Below are 12,484 nucleotides of genomic sequence, written 5' to 3' on the forward strand. Positions count from 1 at the left end.
AATCTTAAAAAAGTTTGCACTGCAATCACCGTTCCTTATCTTCTTTTTTAAATTGATAATTAGTCTTGCATTAATTGGAGGCCAACATCTATCTCTTATCACAAAGGTACAATTTATCAGCAGCTTAAATGATGGACTAAATTGGGTTGGCAATGTTAATGATTCACCTTGCCGTGTATAGGGGACATGAGGGAAATAATTTCTCCTGACTCATATTTAATTAACCTTAGCAGATGTGCTGGGCTGGCATTGTTGCTTAAAAAAGAAGAACATCTTAAAACATTTAAAGCACGACATCATGGGCACAACCTGTTTTCAAATGAATATTTTAATGCAAAAGAGATGTTCTATATATAAATATAAAATGTAGGAAAGGAACAATACAAATCATTGTTATTGGTTCGTTATAAAAGAGATTTTTGCTGAACATTTTTGGTTACAAGCAGTCTAGTAGAAAAGTTTATACAGGTAGGTTGTTAAGTTGGTTCCTTCATGCGCTGGTTTCATCAAAGTTTCTTCAAACCAGGAGAGCCAAAAGTCATATATAGGGCTCTGGTTAGTACCTTCAGCTTGTGCAAGTCATACCACGCTGCCAAAAAACCAAAGACCCATGAATGCTTGAGCGGTGTACCATGCTTTTTTTTCTTCCTTTTGCTTTTTTGTGCTTGCTTGTTGAGTTGATTCATTAAATGGAAATGCATACGTAAAACTGAAAAAGAACATTATTTGGAAGAAAAGCCACAAGTAAGCAGTGCGTCCATCTTTTACAAACAAGTATGGTAACACAGTCCAAACACTCTGAGGCTCTGGTTTGTAAAACCAACAACACAGACTATCAAAAAAAAAAAAGAAATACATAAAAAAATTGAACACAATGCTTGTGAAGAGTAACATACATGTGAATTGTGCACTAACATAAGGAGAGTAACAAAAAAACACAGCTTCATGAAATGTTCACATCTCATCACATCAGATCTCAACCAAGTCCCACCAGGCACTGATCCAGCATTCACATGCACACAGTTAGGAAGAGACCAATGAGATAATCCAATCCTACAGACATCCTACATACATTAATACATTCTTGATTTTTTATAATCAAATCACACGGAAGCTGTCCAGCTGACCCCAGTTAAAGATTTGCTTACTCCTTTTGTCTGTATGACTGTTGTAATACAAGTTAAACTGACCTTTTGGTTTGCACGGTAAACTTTGTTTTTGTTGAAAAGATTCACGCATTTAAACTCAGATGAGTTCAAATGCGTAATCCTCTAGGAAATGCTGTTATCATGTTGCTTATGCTTTGATTTATAGTGCTTCGACAAAACATGCTACCATTTTTTTGTAACTTTTGGCATGCCTGAAATAATGCCAAGCAGACTCATCTACTAGTGCTAAGTGCTGGCAAATGCTAGCTCATGTCTCTGAGTGAGCACTTAAGATCATTGGGCATTTCTGTATCAGAGTTGACCACCCAACCAGCCTCCTGATGATGTGTTTCTTCTTATGATACATTCAGTAACTTCTTGAGATGATTATTTTGAAGTTTATTTCCAAACTGGTTCTTTAAAGTCATAAAAGCAAGCAAAAGTGTTTGTTAGTAATTCCCAGTCACTACATTCAATCAATACAAACCCACTCCAGTGACCCTCCGCCTACTGGAGATCAACTGACGCCCAAATTTTTGTGAACTTTTCTTCTCTCCTTTGTTCAGATTTTGTGTGAATCAAACAATCTCGAACCACAAAGGCTTTAGGGGCATCATATTGCAACTGATCATACCATTCCTTTCACCTCACTCCATCTTTCTGTTCTTCATCTATTGCTTGTTTCTTTAATCTCTCATAGCAACACTTTTCTTCCTTCCCTCACTACTTTCTTTTGCTGCATTTTTATCCTTCCTTGTTTCACAACCAAACCTCCAATTCCTGCTTCTTTCACCCATATCGTTTTTTACTTTCTAAATCTGTGTAACTCATCCCTCCTACCTGCTCGCTTACTGACCTCCTTCATCATGATCCAGCTTAAAAGAAAAAAAAAAGGATGGTTTTAAATGGAGTCTACTTCACAGTCTTTGCATTGGTTTCAGTCAAATGACACTCAACATTCACTTCAGTGGGATTTCATCCTCGGTCACATTAACAGAGAAGCAATTCACCTAATCCTGGAATGTCATTTTTAGTGTTTAATCTCCACTGAAATGAATACTGCTGAGCTTTGTGGAGTGAAACAGAATTGTTAAGCTCGGCTCTAACTCTTAGTTATACTTAATTGATGGTTCAGTAAGTGGCTAAATGGATATATACCATGGTGCAGCAGTGAGAAGAGCACTTTGCTGCTCAATCCATGTTTCAACAGGACCAGTGTCCACTTTAACACACAGTCACGCCTACACTGCCGGGTCACAGATATGTGCTGTGTTCATCCATTACATGAAACTACTGTACATGGCACACACAGGCGACACAAAGAAAAGAGGCAGGTCGGTTATACAGAGTGGAAATGTGCTCTGAAACTGGACAGGTGCCCAGATATGAGAGGCCTTTTTTAGCGCCTTTTACCGAGCAGTGTAGACACATTTTAATGGACTTCAATTACTCTGCAGAGTGAAAGTGTTACAGGGCTAAAAATAAGACACAATGGGCTATCATAGTGGTTACAGAGTATGTAGTTAGATAAAGTACAGAACTTTTCCAGTATTATTGGCAATTTTGCTTATTTGTTCCATTGCACAACTAATTGTACAATGCTGTATCTGCTAAAGCACCATTTTCCACCAATCAGCCGTAACTCTACGACCACAAGTCAAGCATGTAGACCAACTTGCAGGGCCAAAAACACCTCTGACCCGGATGGGACATGGACTCCACTACATCTCTACAGGTCTATTCTACAATGCCCTGTGTGCCCAGTAAGAATATCAAACAAGCAAGGCATTTTTTAAACAATTTGAGCTCACATTGGCTTTCTGACTCAATCTTTATGTAATGTAAGCCCTTGCAATAAAATTCAAACTCCTAATGGTCATAAAAAATACAGCTGCTGGTAGAAATGGAAAACATTGCAGCTCTTGTCTTTAGTCTGTGTTTTAAAACATTTTCCAAAATGCTGCTGTTTATTGGACAAATGAAAAGTTTGTACTCTATTGCGAGTGCTGATGTTTTTCTGCTTCTATCTGGCCAAAGCTCTATTGAACCATGACCACTCATGACCTTGTTTTGTAAGTTTCGACCACTGCAGACCTGGAAGTCCCGCCCACTAGCTGTAGTTTCTTTAATCTCAAATCAGCTAGCCATCATAAGCTAGCTCGTGCCTATGTCGTTTCGGATCTTTACAGTGGCCTGTTTTTTCCTGCTTCTTGACACATCAACTTAACCCCTTTCACAAAGGCAACTGTGATGAATAATCAAACCTTTTCTCCTCCTAGAAGTGGTCATAAAGAAATGACTATGGTTTTCTTGATCCTGAAGAAATTATTAAAGTTTGTATGTTGTTATTAACACTTTGATAAGGTTTTGCAATATGGCTGCCAGATTATGTTAAAAATGAAACTGCAGTGAAATTTCTATGATTAAAAACAAAGACTGACTTCATGGATTCAACACAGATGACTGTGAATATGTTATCCATGAAATTCTTGCACATTCAAGTAGAGCTCATTTTTAGTAAATTCTACCTTTTAGAGTTTAAACGTAGATCCTATAGTGGTATTATTCATTTCATACAAATGGATGTTAGTGGAAGGTCTGGTACATCTCTGGGTGAAATGATTCACAGACTACATTAAAAAAAGGAACAGGGTCATCTGTACAAACTGTTCACTCAGGACATTTGTTCAGACTGAGGATCATCTGAAACGTGAAGAATACTCTGAAAACGAAAGCACCATCACATTATTGAACCAACAGATTGCAGTAAATTCATTTAGTTGAACTTTCCTGTAAATCATTGATTCAAATAAACTGAAAATATAAATCAGACAAGTTGCGAGTTTTAAGTGTGCCATTTCATTAAGATTGGCAGTGGTCTCCAGCATGTTAAGGGATGTGAGTAAAAAGTAAGACACATAATTTAGAAAAGGCCAAGCCCTTAAATGCTTAAAGGTTTTGTTTTGTTTGTGAATGCTCCATCTTATATTATTACTTTCTGTTTTAAATTGTTTTACACTAGTTTGTTTCTCTTCACACAGGTTTAGAACGCCAGAACACTTTTATGTCTTACCAGGCCTAAAAAGGTAGCCAAAGCTTTTACTAACACAATAACATTTGCAGTTAGCAGAAACAAATACTGACATTTAATTGGGTCCTTTTTCTTAGCAAAGGCCACCTATGACCACAAGGCAGCACATTTTTGCACAATATTTTGAAATATTAATTTGTCAGGCTCATGCAGCAACAGCAATGAAACCGCCTGATTGAATATGGGTGAGTAAAGCTGTTTGTGTGCCTTTACTGCTTTTTATAAATGAATACAATAACCTTTGTAGCACAGAGTGTAGAGACAGTGTGAAAGCAGTGCCAATCTTTTACTCTCAGGAGACTCAAAGCAATTTCAATGACTTCAAACAACAAGGTTTTATGTGCACACTGGCCACTTTACAATTAACCTCCTCTACCTTGCTTGTCTGTGTATTACCATATCCTTCAAACAGCTCAGACAATGTTTGATAATGATGGTGATTCAAATCACACCATCTAGAGGTGTCAGCTCTATTTTATGACAGTACCAGAAGCACTGAAGCAACACAACACAAAGCAGTGAGCATTCTGCTCATTTTCATCTCTGGACCTGATGGCTCTACACAGCTGCAGTCATGGCATTCTTCTGTCTCTGGTTGGTTTGGTGTTGCTGTTGCTGTCGTCTTCCCTCCCCAATGTAGTTATATTGCTCTGGACTATGATCCACCATGTGCCTGTAAAAAATGTTCTCAAAGTTATCCAGGGCAGTTGACCTGTGTTGCCTAACTTTAAATTTGCTGTTATGAGATCATTTTGAAGTATTTATGAAGGATTTTGGATCTCAGAATTTACCTGGGATCATCTTCTTCCACAATTCCCCTACCTGTAGCCTCCACCCCCAGTTCCACGGGTCATAGTGTCGTACCGTAGACCACGCAGTGGAGGGATAGGAGATGGAGGCACATCCTGCCGCAAGGGGCCTCTCTGCTGGGAGCTTGAGACAAAAAAAGAACAGATTGAGGAGAATAAGAGAGGAAAATAAAGTGAGACATCAACTTTATCTACAAGGAAAATACATTATGGTCCATGCAATAAAAATCAACTTCCTTTCATTAGTTACCTTGGGTGCGGGTAGTACCCGGGGTCCATGCCTCGAGGATCCACTGGACGGGCATACTGCTGACTGGGTGCGTAGCCTGAGTAAGGTGGTCCAGAGTTAGGGTTATGGTAAGATGGAGACTGAGGGTATGCGTGTGGGGCCTGGGGAGCTGCGGGGTAATGACCGGACCAGGGCTGCATGGAGTGATCAGCTGGTTCCAATGGACCTCGTCTAAAAGGGGGGAAAAGAAATTACGAATTTAAGCATTGAGTCTTTCAATTCTTTTTCAATTCTTTCAGTTCTAGAGTTTCATTTAGAAGACACTTTTGTCCAAAGCAATGTACAACACAAGCAAGAATTTATACAAAAGGAAAAAAGATAGTTAGTGCGACAGAAGTGCTACAAGTTATTTGGCTGCAGGTGCTGCCTTTAAGTGCAATAATTCTTTTTAAATGTAGAACAATCTAGCCAACTAACCACAATTAACTGCTCCAACAATATACTTCAACCTTCAACAACATTCAGTAATAGAGCTGAAAACTCACTAAGAGCCATATCTTAGACCTACTGACTTATTCTACCCCTGAGGACAAAGAGGAGAAGGGTCACATTAAGTGCTTAAGTGTTCCCTGAAAAAATGCATTTTCAGACATTTCTTAAAAGTCGAAAAGGGACTCTGCAGATTGTATACATTTAGGTAATTTATTTCACCATTTGGGCACAACAGAGCAGAAGAGTCTGGCTAGAGATTCAGAGCCACGCAGGGCTGGGAGCACCAGGTGTCTTTCACAAGCACAGTGTAGAGGGCGAGAAGGAGTATAGACCTGGATGAGGAACCCCAGGTAGGCAGGAGCCGTTCTTGTCAATGTTTTATAAGTCAGAAGAAGAGCTTAGAATTTGATTCAAGCTGCCACTGGAAGCCGGTGAAGAGAGATTAACAGCAGGGTGACGTGCTGTTTTGGGAAGGTTACAGACGAGACGTGCTGCTGCATTCTGGATCATCTGCAGAGATTTAATTGTACACACAGGGAGGCCTGCCAGGAGGGAGTTGTAGTAGTAGATGCATAAACTCACAAGGGCCTGTACAAGAAGCTGTGTTGCCTGTTGTGTCAGGATAACTTAATGAATATAAACACTAGTTGGAAAAACTTCCTTTCACTGCCATGGATTGTACCTAGGTTGCAAGAATTTTGAAGATTTCCATTAATGCAGAGGAAGAGTTCATTGGCATAGATGGATTTACTCACACATCATTATCAAACTAAACACAAAGAAAGATGGTCAAAAATCTTGTGTCTTGAATCAAGAAGTGATTGGTTCATCTCTTCAAAATTGCAGCTATTGCCTTTTAAATTAGTTGGTTAACAGCATTATTATGCCTCAATTATGTGTTGTCAACTCTAAAGACATGCAAATCGAACAACACATTTATTAAAAGTTCACTGTTCTGCACCAATTGATTAGATAAACTGGCTGCATCCACTGTGATGTCAATGAAAGGAAAGCTGTGGGCATGAAGCTGGAAAAGTAAACATGAAATAAACATGTTTGTCTGCATGGAACCACTACATAGATGCAGTCTGAACCTCCCTCTCTGCAGGAAATCACTAGGAATAAAACAAATCATCAGCCACCTGCTGGCACTGTGAACATCATGTTCGACTTTGCGGTTTGTTTGTTTGTGATGTTCTTTTCATGACTTTTAATAAGAAAATATCAGCAAATTCTGATGCTGCATTTATTGCCAGTTTCTCCGGCAACTCTGTTGACTAATTGGATAAAATATTCATGAAAACCTGCTGAAAACTATTTATGTTGGACAAGAGAGAAAGAGAGGAAGAGGAACACACTTGCAGCCAACAGCCCATCTCTGCCAAAGACCACATAGCAACTGAATATAAGTGACATGTAACAGTTTTAAGTAGGCTAAGGCTCACTTAGCTTTCATGCATACACACACACACACACACACACACACACACACACACACACACACACACACACACACACACACACACACACACACACACACACACACACACACACACACACAGCTGTGGTAATCCAGTCTAGTCTCATTAATAGATATCCATGTCTTGTGCACAGTGGAGAGCAAGTACACAAACATGTGTCGTCCACATAGCAAACGTTATGAGGTATTACATGTTGACTCTCTGTCTAACTGTCTCTTCATCTGTCTGCATTTCTTTCATACCCCTCCTCAATCGAGAGACTTTAACCCCTCTTTTATTTGTGCTTAAGGTTTTGTAAATTTATCCAGACTTGTAAGAACAAATATGTGCATGGATTAAAAAAAAGAATCCCACTTTCAAAAGATAAACTTCAACGTGTTTTGTAGCATGAGCTTATGTTGAAATGTGTTCACCCAGATTAACATTACTCTCACTGACTACCATAATGACAGCTATTATTGATATGCACAGTTCAGTAGGTGGGGCTCATCAGTCTACAACCAGTTGCAGAACTGACCTGTTGCCTGGAGATAATGTTCATGTGCACCCAACTGCAGAAACAGGCCGCCTGAATCAAACAGCAGAGCTGTGCATAAATACTTGCGCAGAGGGCACACGCATCAACACACAGCCAGAGTGCTGGTGGTCTCCATGCTGACGCCTGTGTGTGTGTGTCAATTTGGGTGGTCAGCAGTGGAAAGCGTCTAACTAACTACATGCCCATCATGCTTGAAATGTCTGCTCCTGCCCCTCTTGGCTCCACATCCGCTATGAGAGTGTGAGTGTGTGTGTGTGTGCACGCTCACAAATACTCATAAAAATTCTGCTCCCCTGTCAAACTATCTGTCATATGTCATCTGGTTTTCGACTTATTTTGCCACACGTATTGTAACTCACTCTAGAAAGAGAATCAGCTACATGTCTCAAATGTCTCCTATCCTTAGTGCAGCAGTCGTTTTGTCTGTCCCTCTTCTGCTGCAGAAACCCACCAACACGTCATCTGTCCATGTGTCTGCCCACTGCTGTTGCTCCCATTTCAGGAGTTTTATGACTACACGTCTGCCTGCAAGCTAATCTTCATCGCTTGCTACCTATCCCTGTGCCTTTAAATCTCTGCCCAAATCAGTGTGACATTCTGTCAGACAGAGTTTCGCCCCTCATCTTGATGATGTCATTAGAGTTGAGAAAAGAGCAAGGAGAAAGTTAAAGACAGTGCAAAGAGAAAAAAGACGAAGAGAAGGGAGAAAGACAGAAAGGAAAAGTGGATCTTTAAATTAGACAGGTAGTTTAGCCCTCAGCAGCTTTAAAATAATCATTAATAGATGTCTCCTTCTAGTTAAATTGTGCTTTGAATGATATCAACAAGTACTGGCAAGAAACCTGTGAATGTAGATTTAATGAGATGAAACAATGAAGGACAGTGAGGCATGAAATACTGGATAAGACACATTCAAGATAGTGAGAAAAAGAACTGTGAAGAATCTTTGATGGCGAATAAATTGGATGGTGGTATCTCAGTGATCCTTCAAGGATAAAGCTGTAAACTCTGATAATAGCTGAACAATAATGTCCTCTAATGGTGATGCCTTCGGCTTGCTGAGGTTTGTAATTCCACATTCATGGCTCTCTGTCCCCTTAATGATAGAATAAAACAACCTAAATAGAACAAACAGGGGAATCTTAAGCAAAACTAAATGAATGAATAAATAAATAAAATAAAAATAAAGGGTTGTTGTGCATTGGGGGGGAGCACAGCCTGAGTAAAACATGGATGCCTGTGTGATGTCACCCCAATGGTTTCTGGTAAGAAGTATTGTAGCTCAAAAATAGAGAACGCAACATTAAAAATGATGACGCAACATAACTTATGATCAACCGAGACCCAGGCAAAGACATTGTGATGGGCTTTTAGACGCTTGGCACACTGCCATCGACACAGTGGTGCCCAAAACTAGGCTAATTTATGTACTCTCAACTCTCAGTCGTCATAAAAAAATGGATTAATCTTAGTGAAACAAAAGTCTGCCCACACAGTGCATATAAATTGAAAATAAAAGAGCTTTAAATTAAAGAATGCTTTTTGGATCTCATATTTATTCTACTGAGTCTGGGGTTTCATGGCATTTGCTGATAGCCCCAAGAGGACAATAAATGAAGTGCAGTCTTTTTTTAGTCCAACCTCCGAGGCTTTATTTTTCAAATGTTGCTTGGTTGAAAGTTAATAAAATGATTTAGAGTTTTGAGTACAAGGCTTTTGATTACAATTAGACCTGCTGTTAGTAAATTGGCCACAAAAAAAAGAACAATCTTAAAATTCATTGTGCTGGACAGGATTGTACACCCTGTAAATCAGTGCGACAAATTTACTGGTATAAAGTGTTATGCTTTAGTAGAAAAAGTTCTGTTACATATAGAAAGGCAGAGCAGCCTGGCAGGACTTTTTTTCAGTTAAGATAACTGTTTATTTCTTTGGAAGCTCCAGAAAATAGATGTTTGGGGAATGGAGTGGAAATCCAGAGGGATCCTTCAGGGAATTCACTGTAAATCCGGTGGCAACTTTGGAATTTCTCTCTCCAGGAACCCGGTCAGCACAGCACAGCAGCTGGGGATTAAGGAGTAATGAGGATGGAAACCATTACCCAAACACACACACTGACACAGACACAGACACACACACACACACACAAACACACACACACACACACACACACACACACACACACACACACACACACACACACACACACACACACACACACACACACACACACACACACACACACACACACACACAAGACATCACAAAGTATGAGAACTAAAATACTTATATGGACAAAGACACACAGAAACATTCCACAGCATAAACACTTGAGGAGGACACACACAGCTCAAGCTAGCTGTTAATCACCCCTCCCCAAACCACGCAAACTCTGGAGGAGGTAAATTGGCACACAGCTGGAGGAGAGTTAAGACCAGATGAAGAGGCTGGTGGTCTCTGTGTATACTGTATATCAGTCCTTGTATGTATTTGAGCAGCAGACAGAAAGATGGAAACAAATATAATGGTTGAGAGCAGCTTCCTGGCACATGAGCTTTTACTTTGACAAAACACAGCAAGCAATCAAAGCTATATAAAAGACTGGAAACTTGAACAGAGAAGCCAGTCTGGGCTTAGTCTGAATCAAAATCAAATATGAGATACCTGTTTAGGGATGATTTCTTTAACATTATGCAGACAGAGCGCTCAGACTGCAGAGGATATATATTAGAAGGATAATTGGAATGACTCCTCCATGACTGACAGTAATTGAGAGTAATGTGAGCCTCTCTAATACCCCGGTATTTAAGAGATTTCTGATGGATTTTGGGGGAAACAAGGAGTCGTTATACGTCCTCTGCACCTGCCTCACTCCCTCAACCAAACTTTCACTGACTGGTTCTGAAAGGCCTGGATACAGCTGTTAAGACTGTGGAAACACACGCACAAATACACACCCGCGCATGCAGGCATAGCCATCGCTCATCCCAGGCTGTCTGAAAGAGACGCTAATACCTTTAGGAAAGAAAGAGGAGACGTAGTATTGTGACACAACACATTAAAAAACTCCAGAGAGCCAATGACAGCTGCTTCACAGATGGATTGTCACAATAAAAGCAAAGCACAAACACAAACAACGCTGCCTCAAAATGAGAAGAGTGGAGCGGTTACAGATGAGAAGGGGAGAGTTACAGGGGGTAAGGAAAGAGAAAAGGAAGGGGAAGTAAAGAGTGATATTTAAAGTGAGTGAGGAAAAGAAGAGGAGATAAACTACTGCACCTCTAATTCGGTTACCTCTTTATGAGTCTCTCTAAAGCTGAGTCTTCACCTTGTGTTGATGTGCATTTAAAACAGATTTCAGCTTTGAGGATGGGAAACTACTTCATATATTCAAATTGCATTCAACAGTGTCAGATTCTTTGTCAATGAGAGTCACGATATTCTGACAGTGCGGTAATAAAACAGATTAATAGCTCAAATTGCTCCACAACTGCTGTCGTAATGACATTTGGTGAGGCGCAGTGAAAATGGAGCTGCTGTGATCTAATGTCCCTGGAGTTAAACTAAGTTTAACTAAGTTCCATCTTCCTAATGTGATACTTCATTATGAAGCTTTAATCACAGACACATCACAGTCCAAACAATGAGGCAATAAAAGCTTAAGTGAGAAATAATGAAGGGTGGAGAAATATTTTATCTTCAGCAAGGGTAGGAAAGAGGAGGAAAGTTTATTTGTAGGAGAAATGTACTGGAAGAAAAACAGAACGTGTCACATACAGCTTAGGTTTTTAAAATTAATAACTTTTTTAAACTGCTGAGCTGTTAATCCAGGTTCAGTATATAAACATGCAGTAAATTATGGCATCAAGTAACCCAAGAAATCAAATAAAGAAATTAAGAATAATACTCCTGCTAATTTTAGCTAGGGATGGGAATTGATAAGATTTTGCCCTTATCAATTCTGCTTATTGATCTGATTCTTTATCGATTCTCTTATCAATTCTTGTTGTGAATTTTCTTGTTGCAAAAAGTAGCTTTGCAGGTTTTCTGTGTCAACAACATTTAATTGAGTTTATACTGTAAGTGAATAAAATGTAATTGGTCCCTTAGTCTGGATATTTCTGGGCATAATTATACAGAAACAGGTAAAAATTGCACACAATGTGCAGTTGATGTACTGTGTTGTAATATATTAATAATTCAAGTAGGCCATCTAGTGTCTCAAAGTGGTTATAACAATAGTTTAAGTTGTTTGGAAGCTTTCCGTAGTTATGAAGTCAGCCATGAGCCTTTCAATTGCCTATTAGCTTTTGACGTTTGAAATTCTCAGTATTTTTTACAAAGAGTTGATGTGATATGTTTTTGTGATGAAAGTTGAAATTCTATTCTGAAGCTAAAGTTATACTGATGTATGCTAACTGCTAGCATATCAATGCAGTTTCCCATATACATTAGCATCAAGCTTGTGCTATTTTGTTATTTTGATAAATAAGGTGATTTATACCATTTCGAATGCACTGAATTTGAATCTCCTGAGAGACAGTTATGTACATTTCTTTATGAAGTCAGTTCTCCAGTAAAACTTCAAGCTGAAAATCCTGAATCAGAGTTTTCTTGGGAAACATCTAACTGCTAAGCTAAGATAGCTGCAGCAGACTAGTCGACGTAAGGCTCGGCGGCTCCAGCACAATGTAAA

At 39.3% G+C, this 12,484-nt stretch overlaps 1 protein-coding gene across 3 annotated transcripts in view; it reads right to left on the reverse strand.

The window, feature by feature from the left end:
* Window positions 1–345: 345 nt before the first annotated feature.
* Window positions 346–12,484, reverse strand: part of LOC141808170 (partitioning defective 3 homolog B-like) — a 199,158-nt gene continuing 187,019 nt past the window's right edge. For 2 of the 3 annotated variants that reach the window (XM_074694588.1, XM_074694587.1), the window contains exons 24-26: window positions 5,299–5,508; window positions 5,062–5,172; window positions 346–4,912 (exon numbers count right to left, since the gene is read on the reverse strand). In XM_074694588.1, coding sequence (XP_074550689.1) covers window positions 4,798–4,912; window positions 5,062–5,172; window positions 5,299–5,508 — 436 coding nt within the window. In that variant the 3' untranslated portion in view covers window positions 346–4,797. Of the gene's footprint in view, window positions 4,913–5,030; window positions 5,173–5,298; window positions 5,509–12,484 lie in introns of all 3 variants that reach the window. The other variant, XM_074694589.1, reaches the window with a different exon arrangement.

Source organism: Halichoeres trimaculatus, unplaced genomic scaffold, assembly GCF_033239565.1.
Source record: "Halichoeres trimaculatus isolate MK-OKI-2021-1 unplaced genomic scaffold, fHalTri1.1 fHalTri1_scaffold_19, whole genome shotgun sequence".
NCBI classification, from domain to species: domain Eukaryota; kingdom Metazoa; phylum Chordata; class Actinopteri; order Labriformes; family Labridae; genus Halichoeres; species Halichoeres trimaculatus.